This window comes from Seriola dumerili, unplaced genomic scaffold (assembly GCF_002260705.1).
Source record: "Seriola dumerili isolate Sdu_G_001 unplaced genomic scaffold, Sdu_1.0 BDQW01001850.1, whole genome shotgun sequence".
Classification (NCBI taxonomy): domain Eukaryota; kingdom Metazoa; phylum Chordata; class Actinopteri; order Carangiformes; family Carangidae; genus Seriola; species Seriola dumerili.
Window position 1 is genome coordinate 190,845 of NW_019176105.1, and position 14,879 is coordinate 205,723.

Below are 14,879 nucleotides of genomic sequence, written 5' to 3' on the forward strand. Positions count from 1 at the left end.
CAAGCCCCTTTTGGCCAATCACTGTTTAGACAATGACTGTGCAGACTTTCACAGACACTATGCAGGCTGCTGAATGATGAGTCACCAGTTAGTCAGTGCTGAATACTGTATCTGAGCCTGGAGAGTTGGGGATTATTTAGGACTCATGCCACTGTTCATGCTTGTCTAGTATAGCTCAACAGCTACTGGATGGATTGCCATCATTTTGTACCATCGATAGTCCTCAGAGGATAAATCCTATTGGCTGTGATCACTTTAACCACATTTGTGATTCAAAGTGAAACGTCTCCAACACTATTATTAAAGTGGTAAATTTTGTCTTCCACAGGATGAATTTTTAGTAACGCTGGTGCTCTCCTGACTCTTCATCCAGCGCCATCATCAGGTCAAAATGTCAGTTTGTACTACTTTGGTATAGGATCAGATACCAGCAGAATTAATGACACCCCCGTCATGATCAGCTGTGCTTTGTGTTCAGCAAAATGTTAGCACGCTGATCCAGTAAAATAAGAAGTCAAAGCATTAAAAGGATTGTGGACAAACTGTGTGATAACATATGGCTGCCTATTACAGTGAGTAGTGGTCAGTGTTTTACTGCAGTGAGCCAAGCAACACAGTTGACAGGGAAATCAAAACAGTACAGGCCCAGATTGCTCAAGTAATGGATGAATAAAAAAATTCTAATTCTAGTTTTGACTGTTCAGTTGCAGAGAAAATACAGTCACTCTTCAGCAAGGACATTTGGAAGAGCATGAGTGAAAGGGGACAGAAACACCTCTTTAATGGACTTGTCAAAGGGAGTAACACCATTACAGAGTGTTGCAGGTTGGGGCGTATGCATGCATACTCCCAGATGAATATGTCCCCTTGCCCACACATACGTACACGCACAGCATTTTTACTCCCCACTTTAGTCAGCTCCGACACCCTGTGTGAAAACCCCCAGGCATGGACGAGTGTGTGTCATGTGAGAAGCTGGTGTGTGCCACCTGGTGTGACTGAGCAGACAGAAGAGATTGGAGACAGGCAAGAGAGAAACTAAATTGGATGTGGCCTCTGTCTCAGGAGTTGCCAGCCCCTGGGTTAGGTGGGCTATTCTTATAGAGGGCAGGGAGAGGTCTCCAGCTCCCCTGGTACACAAACCACTTTATAGGAACCCACATCATGTTTTGATGGCCTCCTGGGATTGTGGGGGAGGTGTTATCCAATGACAAGTGTGAGAGAGGAAGAGGAAATTGAGCCTTCACACAGGTATATTTCTATGTGGGTAAGTGCAGTCAAAATGTCAACATCTTGTCTTAATTCTCTTTGGATATGGAGCCCCAAACCTGACAAAGGGTACCCATCAATTGGTAGAAAAAAAGAGGGAGGCTTTTTTCTAATCTGTTGATAATTCAATCTTTAAAATTAAATTCTTTTTTTTTGTTGCCTATTTATTAACTTTCACTATGTTTCCTTTATTTGTTGGTGGGGTGGGGGTAATTTATCTCGCTGTAAAGCAACATTTGAATGTCCAGGGCAACATCCAAGCAGTGTGTAATATCAGTGGAGCATTCAAGGAGAGCATGCACAGATATACAACTGTGTGGAGTGTGAGGCTAGCTAGCTTAGCTGAAAACAAAAGCAACTTGCGTTTTCAGCTGTTTTTTGACACTTTTTGGACGCCATACTTCTATCTTCACAACATTTTCCTCATGTCGATAACATTACACGTCTTTTACTCCCAATTAAGTAAATAAATGATATAATGATTTATGTTTTTGACTCATCTTTTTTACTGCCTTTTGTCAGTTTTGGTGCTCCACACATCAAATGTGCTCAATGTGAAAAGTATATACATACACTTGATGCATGGTTCTGGAAACACAAGCACAATAACATTCAGAAAGAAAAACATGTAATCATGACACCAAGGATGACGTCAATCTTTAATGGCAGATGGCCTGAAATGTCTTCATTTAACATTTTCATAAAAACTTCTCATTTTGATCACCTTTTTTTTTTTTTTTTTTTTTTTTTTTTTTGTTTTCAAACAAACACACCTCTGCAATTCACTGAAATACAGTTTCTCCTTACAGTGGCTAAAGTACATAAATATCAACAGTACTGTATGCATTAAGAAAAAGAAAAGAACACACACATGCCGTGAACATGCACAGAACACACAGGTACGCACACGGTATACTGAAACAAGAAAGGAGTATTTTTCATTGACAAAAGGAGGGACCATAATATTAATTTCATGGGACTTCTGTACCGTACTGCTGACAAAAGACAAAAAAAAGATCCATTCGTTCAAAGAGCATGTTTTTCTCTGGATTTCACAGTGAATTATGTAGATAAAACAGTATTCATATATCACATACAGTATGTTTCAATCAGTCAGATACAAACACAAAAAGAAGCTCTAGAAAAATTACCAAATGAATATACAATTAAACTTACAATAATACTTACAATGAATTATATGATGGGCATCTTCTATGAACTTTAAAAACATAATACCCATAAAAAAACACACACACACACACACACACACACACACACACACGCACACACACACCTTATAAATACTTGTTCTAATAAATTTGGTGCCACGGTTGGCTTAAAAAATGTCTGTAAAAGCAAAAACTGCTTCAGAAAAATCAGTTGATATGATGTGCGTGCATATTATTATTATTCATTACAAACACTGACTATATAATTCAACCAGTCCAACATGATTGTACACATCCTGGGCTAAAGATTACAGGGAAGATTGTTGTTTTCTTACTTCAGGTTTTGACTGTCACATCACTGTGAAATGTGACTTAGCCTCATCAGAAAAGTACAAGAATCAAGGTTCGTCTTTGTACAGATGTGACATGAATGAGAGTTTTGGCGTCAAAATGTCACAGACACATTACCACTCGATGATATGTCATACAGCAAAGACGTTATTGCAGGCCAAAGAATACACAAGATTACAAAAGATTTGGGTGTTTTTTTCCCCACTCCAATCATTACTATGTAAATTCAAAATTTACAAAAGCACGTTGAATCACATTGGCTCCCTAAAAATAGACAAAGGAGACAAATTGCTTTAAGTGAATATCCTTTCAGATGTAGAGTGGCTCTTTGGAGTGACACCAAAAGAGACATGCAGCGAAAATAATATCATACTTCATAAGAAATCAGATTGAGGACTTCAAAGCAGTCAAAAACAGAATAACTCCACTAGCCTAGATAGCTCTCCAGTGTAAAAAAAAAAATGCCTTTGGTCTTTCTTTTCTCTATACTGTGTTGCTGTCCTCCTGCTAACACAATGAAGGGGCAAATTCCTAATTATAGCAGGGCTCAGTTTGCCATGCATTGCAGTCTCTGGGGGGGGTCACTCTACCTTCACCACCAATGGCTTATTCCTGTCAATGCCTATTTTTTTTTTTTTTTTAAACACATCTGATTACCTCAAACTGCTAAATCATGAGCTGGATCAGGAGTGTTTTTGACACTCAGTGTTAACATTGGCTGCTCAGTTGAACCAGAGCGCATCAGACAAAGGACTAATATGTCTGCTTTATGAGGTAAAGACGCCCACACAAAGACACACACATGAGCAAACCTAAATCCACACGGTATGTAGAAAAGTCAAGAGCAAACCGACAGGACTGCTTTGGTATAGCAGGGTGACTTACCATTTTATAATGGCACAGGAAGGGCAAAAAAAACAAACAAAAAAAAAACATATGAAAGTTCCACACACACTTTAGCACAACATAAATCAATCAAACAGAACCATTTCAAACATTGTCTTGATTACAAAAATACCTTTTTGTATTTCTTTAAAATATCTAAAAATGTACAGCATTGTTTTTTTTTCTTTTTTTTGCAAAGTCATGCTTCAACATGTATTTAATAATCATAATAACATTAATATGAATGATATACAGAATAGTAATAATTATAGTAATATAATAACATTATCCAGCAGTGCTTTAGCCACACTTCCATACATCTGGCCTTGCAAAGTGGCTGCATAAAATGTGTTTGCACTCCTCTGGTGGGCTGTCTTTTCCACTTGCATATACAGAATGCAAAGCAAGAGACCTGCTAATGTCAGACAGGCGATGCAGTCAACTGGTAAACAAAGGGTGTGTGTGCCTTTGTCATGCATGCCCGGTACCTTTCATGGAGGTGTCAGAGGAGGTGCAGCCAAAGCACTGCCAGTAAATCTTGAGTATGTAACAGTATAAAAAAGAGTTGGAGGGACTTTGAGGATGGTGGGTGAGAAGAAGGAGGGGGGGGGGGGCTCGATGTGTGATGGGGGCTGGGGTCTAGTATGTCCTGAGGCCCATGAGGCTGCTGCTGCCTGAGAGAGAGAGAGAGAGAGAGAGAGAGAGAGAGGGAGAGAGAGAGAGAGAGAAAGAGAAAGAGAAAGAGAAAGAGTGACACAAAGACAAGGGGTGAGGTTGTCATGGTCACCGCACACGAACCTTGTACGCTAATGAAAACACTGGGGATCATGTGGAACTGTTGCAAGACACAAACACATTCAAACGCCCATAAAAACCACACACACACACAAAGGTAGATATTGCAGTGTAGATACACACACACTAACATATACACAAAATGTTTCTTGTTTTCTCCTCAATTTCTTGCACTTGCCTTTGTGATGCCAAGACCACACACTCTTTTATCCCACAAATATCTAATACTGCGACTCTGGGTTTGTTTTCAAAACATTTCCTGTGGAGCAAAAGCTGAAACATACACAGATGAAAGTTGACACGCTGTCATCGTGGCTCTGTGTGGTTATGCTCATTCCAGCAGATGTCGTTGGCAGTGTGATACTGTCCACTGCCCCCAAAAACGAAGTAAATAAATAAATAAACTGGCCTTTCACAACTTTTTCCACAAGTCCACACTTTCAAATCAGACTCTGTGCCAGGAGGGAGAGGCATGTTGCTCTGGCGTTGAGGTGAGATTTACACCTTTTGCCCACCCCCACCCCCACCCACACCCCCATCCACCAACCCCAACCCCACCTGCTGGGATCGTGGAGTCCAAGCCATAAACTCACCGACGTTACGCTGCTCCAAGTGCTGGGGTCAGGTCAGTCCTCCAGGTTTCTAATTGGACATGAGAGGCAATCAGCAACGCCCGTCACAGCCGGCCACGGCCACCATCACACATCAGGAACCTGAGGACACAAAGGAGACGCGGTTTCACTCAAGTGATCGAGCTGCAACAGCATCCTGACTGCTGGTGGAGATGCTGATTCAGGTTTATGGTAAATTTCAGGGCGTAGTCTGTGGTTACTGTGGATATACTTTACACAAGTGCAAGATTATTTTTAAAGGTTAAAGACAGTAAGTACTCTGGTAGTTTTGCCAGCTTTTTTCAAATACAATACTTCAAGCTCAGTACCTGAGAACTGCACTCAGACCAGACGGGATGTCATGATTTAAAGCTACTTCATCACTGTTATGACAAAGTGCATCCGTGGGTGTTCAAAATCGATGCAGCAGAGGCCAAGATATCCTGACTTTTACTCTCTAGTATATATCAAGCTCCAAAAATGCTGGATCCCACTCTTCCCATAATGTAACTGGATAAAATCCTTCATTAGACAATGTCTTTCTGGTAAACGCCCACACCTTTCCAACTTCACACCACCAGTTAGTAAGTCAGGCTTTCAGTTAAAATGAGTAGTCTTCAAGCCCACGCTGAGATTACTTAAGTGATGTTATTTTCTCAGACTCAACAAGGCGCCTCCAGAGCCACACATGAGATTACACAACTGGTTTCTCAGGATGTGTAGCACTCCGTGTGACTTGTAAACTGATTTTGACACGTAAAATTAGTGGCGTGAACTTTTAAGAAAGACCATTTTAACCAAATCGTTCAACCTCAAACTCCAGCTGCGACAAACAGGATGTCAGCTGACAATAGTCTTGAATACTTATGTTGAACTTGTGCCTAACAACCATATCTCCCATGATCCCCCCCCCACCACAGCTCCACTACCACAACTCCCACCCACCCAGCGGACCGAAGAGAAAGGTCAACCCTCCGACCCCCCCTCACCCACCCCCAGATGTATAACGCCAAAAATAGACATCTCTTAGAGGACCGTGGTAACTCGGGTTCAGAGGAGGGAGAGAAACTCTTTGGAACAATAAACAATTAGTAAACCAAACATGACCTTAAGAGAAAGAAAGAGACAGACAGACTGTTGCAGGAAAAGGAGGGAGACAAGTTGGGAACTGTTCCCCGTCCAGAGAGCAGTGCGTTTTTGAAGGGGCACGGCTGGCCTAGCTAATGCCCTGTTGCGCGTTCAATCAAGGATGAGGGAATCGATGCGTTATACAGCCGCTTGGCTAAGCTGATGCGACACATACTTCCAGACCACGCTATTTGTTCTGGCTGAGACACCAAGGTTAAAGATTGGGTTGATCATTGAACATGTCTGTGTGGATTAGGGAAAGGTTTAATGATTCGCGGGCTTAATGTGTTACATCCAATAACTCGGCCCTGGCGCACAATGTGAGATAGGTAAACAAGTGGTGTTTGACAATGTGGGAGGTGACTTGGTTTCTCATGAATGTGTGCACTGTTTTTGTTTTTATTTCAGCTAGGCTTCACGTAGCTAATGTTCCTGCTTGTGTTATCAGTGATCATTGATCCTGCGCTGCAAATGAAGAAGAGAAAAGAGGAATTGTTCAAATTTATTACAAATGGCAGAGCATAACTAGCTCCCCACTATTCATTCTTAAACCATTTACTATAAATCACTTATTCAAATCAATTATTTATCTTTTAGAAATTTCAATGTATTTTTTTTTCCAGGGCATCACTGGTTTTCATTCATTTCTGTATGATTAGCAGACCACTGAGCTGTTTCATACATTACTGCGAACTTCAAACCTGCATTCATTCTTGTCAAAGTCAGAGCGCGACAGACGTAATCGGTGTGGCAGATACTGTCGGCTGATTTTAGCTTATCGCCAGACATATCAGATCATTTGCATCAGTTATACATCATCTGATAATCCTTTTTATTCTGTAGTGATAATTTTATATAGGTTTCTTATGAATTAATAAATCCTTAATATGTTAATATATGTATTTATTCACAAATGGCAGCCTTGAAAGTGGTACAAAAATGGGTTCATTTTAAAAACTGAATAGTGGCCAATATGTGATCAGATTTAGAGCTGAAACAATTCATTGTGTGATTTGTCAACTGAGAGAAAATGAATTGGCACAATTTTGTGAATATTTGTTGGTTTTCTTAATCCTCTATGTTAGTGTTCATGTTTTGGGAAATTGTGATTAGTTAATCAAGAAAGTATGACACTAATTGTTAGTTGCACCCTTAAGCAGAAGTTTACAGCAATTGATACAGTTTAAATTTACCATATAAACATATATAGTATTTGAATGAAATGCAGAAGATTTGTGTAAGGCTTTTTTCTAAATACTGTCATTTTCTGACTCTCAGATACTGGCATCAAATTTAAAAATGCAGTTTCAGTAGAGACATGGTCAAAATTACATTACTGCCGCAAGGTAATGCAGTGCAGGTACCTTCACAAATCAAATCAATCTGCACTTTAAACTGCATTACCATGCAACACTAATGCAAAGTTGACAAAAAAAAAAAGGCCTGATGCTCACGGTGATGGATTGCAAAGCACAAGCATTTAGAGTCTCCAAACTGATTCTCATGTCATAAGGACAGAATGTAAACCAATAACTGCTTGGAGCTGTAAGAAGAATACATCCACTAATGTAAAACTGTAGCCCGCCTTCAAAAATGGCTAGTGAAAATATAAAGTACAGTTGATTTGTAGTTAAGGAGCTAAAACTCAGTATGGTCCTTTAAGAGCTATACCTGTGCAGCACGGCCATGAAAAAGAACCCCGTCTGAAGCCCCTTTAATCCGGAGAAAAGCCTTTAGGCCCTGGCTGTGTTTCTCACATACCGGCAATAGCTGCTGGTGCTGGGTGGTGATGAATGCAGCTGCTGACATGTATCTAGCTCCCAAGACCCTGTGCAGGGACGAGGCCACAGTGTAGCTATACTGTATGCGTGTGTGTGTGTGTGTGTGTGTGTGTTATGTATCAGTAGGGGATGAGAGAATAAAGTCCCACTTCCTTATTAGAAGGGGCCCCAGCTGGCCCTCAGCTCTCCAGTGGGAGTTAGTCCAACATTGCACAGGAACCATTGGTTTTGTCGGGCTATTGGCCAAAAAGGTCCTCGGGGCAGGCAGCCAGACTGCACACACACACACACACACACACACATATTCGACTCTCTCAGGCTCACACACAAGCACGCATGCTACGGGCACGCACACTACACTCCCCCACCATGTCTTGTCAGATGGAAAATCCGGATTACCTTTCCCTCCAGTTCACTAGGCATTAATGTCCACTATTAGGTTGTCTTTGGACCCAGCTCTGTGCCAGAGCATGAATGTCAAATACAATTCAGCTTCACAAACATCCAGATGAATGACTAGCCTAAGCCCCCCCCCCAGTGGTATTGCAATAACAAAACCTTACAATACAGAATGTTTTAAAAAGTCAGATACCTGTTTCAAAGTGGCTCTGCTGTTAATTAAGTTTTCAAAATGGTTCTTCCTTTGACAGGCAGGATGCCAGGTGATTAGGACAAGTCATTACCAGTCATGACTAAAAGACCCCTGAACACTACCTCACTTTCAGCTGTTCACACACACACATTCAAGTCTCCCACGGTGACACTTCCTAATGCAAGCCAACATACTCTGACCGTGAGTGGTCCCCGTCCTTCAGATGCCAAGACAACTACTGACCGACCACAAGCCTCTCAGGATTGTGGAGCTGTAAGCTTCTCTGAATTCCCACTGTGAAGCTTTACTGTCACCAGCCGCCTTCAGCGTGAATAACAATTCACGAATGCTGACTTTTTGTCAGCGCACATGACACATCAATAGCAGACTGATTGTACAATAGTAGTGCGACGCAGACAGCTTCTCTCTGTAATCTCAGTTCAAGTTTATTCTTGTTGTCTTGCTGCTAAAATTGCTTCAAAGTGTTTCACAAGAGCTTTGCTTCGCGGATTGCATTGCACAAATAAGTAACACAGCTCACATCAAGACATCAAGTCATTGCGTTTCTAACTTGACTGCGTCCATTTAACAGTCCAGAGGGGCCAAATAACACAAGGTTTGGTACAGATGAAAGGTTTGTTTGCAAAGCTGCACAATGTCGGGGACAAACAGAGCAAAGTTAACTCAACGCTGACCGTTTTCTGGAGGGAATGACCAGCATTTCTTTTAACTCAAAAGGAGATACAGTGAACCCTTAGCTTTTACTGTGCCAGCATGAGGAGACATGCTTCATAGAGTGATTACGCTCAGTCCACCATTACATTGCAGACTTGTAGGTCATGCTCTTGTTGAAAGTAATTTACATTAACTGAGCATGTTGTTGGACCCTGGAAATGAAACTTTCTTAAAAAGGGCCAGTCCGCTTAAATAAGCACAAAAAAAAATAATAATAATATTTTAATTAAGAATATTTACTGTTTCCCAGCTGTTCTACCTATGAATGGCGATACTGCTCAATTTATCATGGATACAACGAACAAAGACTGTCAGAAAGCAGACAGCATTGTGTGTTGTCTCAGAGACACTGGCTGCCTTTAAGAGTCACATGGGTGAGGAAAGTAGAACATGTAGAAATTTGCAGGAAAAAGTGAAACTTTTACTTGTTAATTGTAAACTTCTTATGAAATGTGTGTTTATGTGTCTTGTATATCTTCCACTTTTATGTGTGTTGCTTGTTAATAAATAAAGTAATGGTCATAAAGACAGATTTAGATGAATTTGTTTTTAAACCCCACAGCTCTGAGATTTCTGCATCCCTCCCAGTACAATGTAGGTCAATTTTGTTTGATTGTGGCATTTAAAATATTCAACTGCAATACATCTTTCCAGAAACGGTGTTCATAGGGACTAATTACGTCCTTATAAAAGTGTTCACAGTGAGGTCACAGTTTCTGGAAAGACGTGTAATTTGTCAATGCCGTGAGGACCAACCAAAAACAAAATTCCTTCCACCTCCATTGTACTGAGCCGGCAGCAGAAGACTCAGAGGAAACTATCAGCATTAAAAGATATATATCTGTAGAAATAAGAGAGAAAAACAGTTTGTGTAGTTTGGATGAACTCAGCTTTTTTGTTTGTGTGTATTTACCTTTGAGAGGCCTTATGTTTGGGCATGCACTTACATACTCTGTGTGTGTGTGTCCTGTGTTGTGTGTGTGTGTGTGTGTGTGTGTGTGTGTGTGTGTGTGTGTGTGTGTGTGTGTGTGTGTGTGTGTGTGTGTGTGTATATACTGTATATATATATCTGCTGCAGTTGCCTGTAATTATCACAATATTCTTACTGGATGTCTCAACTTCACTTCACCCTCCACTGTGAGCCGGATGTTGGGATGTTGTTGTTTCATTGAGGGGCTAATATCCACTGGGGCAGCCTGACTGACCAAATGACTTCCTCCTGGTTTGATAGAGGAGTAATTATTTCCTCCAAGCCCCTCCCTTCACCACTCCCTTCCTCCTTTGTCCCCCCCCCCCCTCAAAGAGATGAAATCCCCAAAACATCAAATTACTCCCAACAGCTTTTTCTCTCATGCAGTATGTTTAAGTGTGTGGATGTAGACGAGTAAGCTATGATGCAGGGTTAGGAGGAGAGGGCAGAGGACTAGCACCAATCAACAGCCTGATGAATGTTAGCCTCCATGCTTCCACCAGCACCCACCCACTCCCCACTGACTCCCTAAGGGGTCGGTAGAACATGTTTCTTCCTGTCCCGAGACGTTGAAGGGAGGGCGCTGGTGACAGTGTGACTGGCGCCGAGTGCAGACACACACACATGGGCGCAGTCAGTCAACACAGACACACCGACCAGCAGGGGATTTGTTGTGCTTTGTGGTTTTGTTTTTCTGCAAGCACAACAGCGTTCAGTTTGTCTGAACCAGAGAGCGAGACACATGTGCTGCGTAGCTCACGAGTGGCTACGGTGGACTTGTGTACTTATCAAAGCACTTATTAGAAACCGGCTGCTTTGTGTGCTGTCTGCAGCTCCACTGAAATGAATTTGTCTGTAATTTATTTTAAATAAAGCCCCATGCTAATCGTTCTTTAATAAAGATTCATAAAAATGGCCCTTCCAGCGGTACCCAGGTACCTCAGCAGTTCATGGTGCATTTTCCACATTTACCACTTTATGGAGCATCACATCCTCCATCTCTTTCTGTCCCATCTTTTTTTTTATAATTCTCCACTGTGTACTTTGTCATAATGCAGAAATGCCAAAACCAGTTTTTAAATTAAAAAATGTATTTCATCCTGCCAGGGTTTGACAAAATGACAAACATGTACTAATATGTTCTGTATGGTACCAAGACTATAATAGAACAATATTCAGTGTTTATTATGGCAATTTTTAGAGCGCGTGCAAAATAATAAACTTTCCCTCACATACAAGAACAATAAATATCACGCGTCCTTCCTGCACACACACCAGTAACTTCTGATCCTGCGCAAAAACTACTCAGCCTGTATAATTTTAAACCTTGATTTACTTCCATTCATTTGTTTCAGTGCAATAAGATCATACAATCAATTACAATCAGTGGTGAGAGAAGTACTCAGATCATTAAGGCCCTTAGCTTAAAAATAGCTTTTTTTATATTGACCACTGTATGTATAATGAAATAATGAAAGGTGTCGCTCGTACTGACGAACCCACAGAATTATCAAAAGGCTCTGCAGTTCCTCTCAGCTCTGCCTGGCATTTCAGCCTCTCAGCACTTGAGTATATGTACTGAGTAACTTTCACCACTGGTTATAATCACTTTACCTATCAAAGCAGTTTATATTAGCATTTTAGTCATATTTGCTGAGATCTACCCCGTCTGTTTTATTAAAACATCGGCATCGGAGCTCGTTGTACATTCTGTTTGACTCACTGCCTTTGATGCCTGAGATCAAGCATCACTTCGATGGGTAAAGTCGAGCTTCTGTACCCTGTGACCTGAGTAGGGGAAAATAATGGAGTTTCCCTTTAAATCATACCTTTCATCTCTTATGATGTCCCAAGACGTTGGAGCAAGGAGCGACTGGTTTCATTGACCGACTGGGTTTTAACACATCCACATTTACATCTAACAGGCTAATTTGTTTTGTGTTAGTGAGTAGTATGCACTCATTAATTAGCTGGTTAGTTCAACAGTCAGCTGGATGTACGTTTTTCATGTGAGGGTTGAGGGTAAACAGAGATTGCTCACTTGACGCACACGCTAGTAACACCCTGTGATATTCCCGACAGATGTTTAGGGAATATCTCTGCGCCTGTTTAAACAAAGTGTCATAACATTTACTAAAGTATTTTCACGGCGCAGCGCAATGTACACTTCTTTGTCATAGCAGGGCAGAGGGCTGAGAGTCTGTGTGCATTTGTGTAAGTTGTTACTCACACATACTTCAGCAGAACTGCCTGGACTTCCATCCCTGAGGAGTTCCATCTGCAGGTGGGAGCCAACGAATCTAAACAAACATAATCACACATACATTAACACACAGGCGCATACGTATAAATGATATGACTATATACAATTTATATAAATACAAACTTTAATGCGATATTCAGTCTATTAACAAATGGATTGCTGGACTAAAAAGTTAGCATCTCTCTGCATTTCTCTGACCATTTTTTAAACCCTGTAATATCAAGGACTCATTTACTGCACATAAATGGAAACACATTTATTCACTTTGTTGTTGACAGGAGGGAAGCAGCTAGCCTGGCTATCTCCAAAGTTAACAAAATCCACCAGTCAACATTCTGGACCTAAATAATTAACATGTTTTATCTCATTTGTTTAATTCATACAAAAACCAAAGTGTAAAGCTGATACTTTGGGTTTTGATGTTGCTTATGTTCCAGACAGTTTCTTGGCCAGATGCAGCAGAGTCACTGCAGAGATGAAAGAACTCATGCTAGCTGTTTCCTGCTTTTTGCATCTTTTATGCTAAGATAAGCTAAGCTAAATGCCTTCTGGCTGTCACTTCATTACTTCATGAACAAACATGAGAATGCTACTGGCAAGAAAGGGAATAAGCCAAAAAACTACAACTGACTTCTACTTTTAATTTGACATTTAGCTGATAGTTGACACTGGATTGTTTTATTGTCTTTGAAATACAAGAATTATACTAAGACAATTTACACCCTGTTTGTTTCAGATCTTCATATCTTTACTATAAAAGGTTATCTATTACTGTCATGCCTTGTAAATTTCCACATTGCACAATCATCTTCTTGTATTCAAATGAAATTCACATGACACAACAGAATGACTCCTAGGTCTTCTCAGATTTATTACTTTACAAACAGCCAAGTTATTACATTTACTAACAAACCACCAACACTACTGTACTCTCACTAGAAAGGGCTACAGCAGCTTCTTAACCAGAGAGCTGAGCTAATTTTAACATAAATTAAATTTAATAATTTAGCATTGTGTGTGTGTGCTGTAAGATCTGTTTATATACACATTTTTATGTCTCACATCAGCATCTACTCTAGGTCAAGAGAGACAGTGAGATGCTAACATTAACCACAACCGCCCACTGAAATCACAAAGCCAGATTTTCTTTGTGTGTGTCAGTGTGTGCTCACATATCCGATGCATGTGGAAAAATGCCAGCAAGGCAGATTCAACTTGCACTCATTTCAAATTCTGACATCATCTGAGCTTCAGCTTTACTGGGGCCTTTGTACTTAAATAACCTTAGCATCTGCATTATATATGGAAAATATACTCTGCATAATCTCTAGCAGAGATAAAAGACATATACTGTAACACTCTGAGCTTAAAATAATTCAAAGTACTGAGACATCAATACAAGATTGAAAACCAATATGCAAACAAAAATTCAGAAACAGTATACATCTAATACTGAGATCTTATCAGGGTCAGCCAGTACCAAACAGGCTTCATGAGAAGAATTTCAAGGGATCAATAAGGAATTCTTATGTGAACTCACAGTGGAGCTGTGCAGATTAGAAGACCTCAATAAACTGGATCATGGTTGTTGGAAAAAGGGGGATTTAATTAATGAAGTAGGTGATGATCAAATGATGATGCAAACCTTTTAAAGTGCTGAAGCTTTCACAAATGTGTGTGTGTGTGTATGAGTAATTGGGATAAATAAAGTGACATGACATAATCTACTATTGATTCATGAAAACTGTAAATTGTGGTATGTGATGTTAGACCTGAACAGAATTTTCCCTTTTAAACCGTTCATGATCTCGAAATATTAACTTTATAAAAATTATATTGAATGTGTAAATGCTAGGTCAATTAGGTACTTTTGCTCTGTTGAGAAACTAGCTTTTTAAAAAATTTGAATTATTATATTGATTACATGTTTGTAGTTTTCACGATTTCAAGACCAAGACAGGAGTCCCTGTACGCTAAAAAAGATACTTTGGTATAGGGAAGTTTTATTTCTTTTCTCAGAGTGAAAAAAATAGTGATTGGTTGAAATTGAAATTCAACTTCTACACCATTTGGAAATTACAGGATAGGTATTTTTTCAGGGAATCTTATTATTCATATCTATTTTTCCATAGAGGTCAGTCGAACTAACTAATCTTTCTTACACCTCCACATGAACTGCATGTGGAGGACGTAAGAAAGGCAAAGGTTTGGTGAACAGTGCGATTAGTTTAGTTAAGTTCGATTCCTGGAAGTTAATGGGATCAGGTAGCAGCTCCTCTCAAGAGAAGGTTAAAACAGCATTACACATCTGCAAAAATGGACTACACCCT

The 14,879-nt window shown here is 40.2% G+C and overlaps 1 protein-coding gene across 5 annotated transcripts in view; it reads right to left on the reverse strand.

The window, feature by feature from the left end:
• Positions 1 to 2,026: 2,026 nt before the first annotated feature.
• LOC111239075 (RNA-binding protein with multiple splicing-like) overlaps positions 2,027 to 14,879 on the reverse strand; it is a 36,751-nt gene continuing 23,898 nt past the window's right edge. For 2 of the 5 annotated variants that reach the window (XM_022768841.1, XM_022768839.1), the window contains 3 exons: positions 12,523 to 12,586; positions 5,063 to 5,182; positions 2,027 to 4,348 (listed from right to left, as the gene is read on the reverse strand). In XM_022768841.1, coding sequence (XP_022624562.1) covers positions 5,146 to 5,182; positions 12,523 to 12,586 — 101 coding nt within the window. In that variant the 3' untranslated portion in view covers positions 2,027 to 4,348; positions 5,063 to 5,145. Of the gene's footprint in view, positions 4,349 to 5,062; positions 5,183 to 12,516; positions 12,587 to 14,879 lie in introns of all 5 variants that reach the window. The other 3 variants (XM_022768840.1, XM_022768837.1, XM_022768838.1) reach the window with 2 other exon arrangements.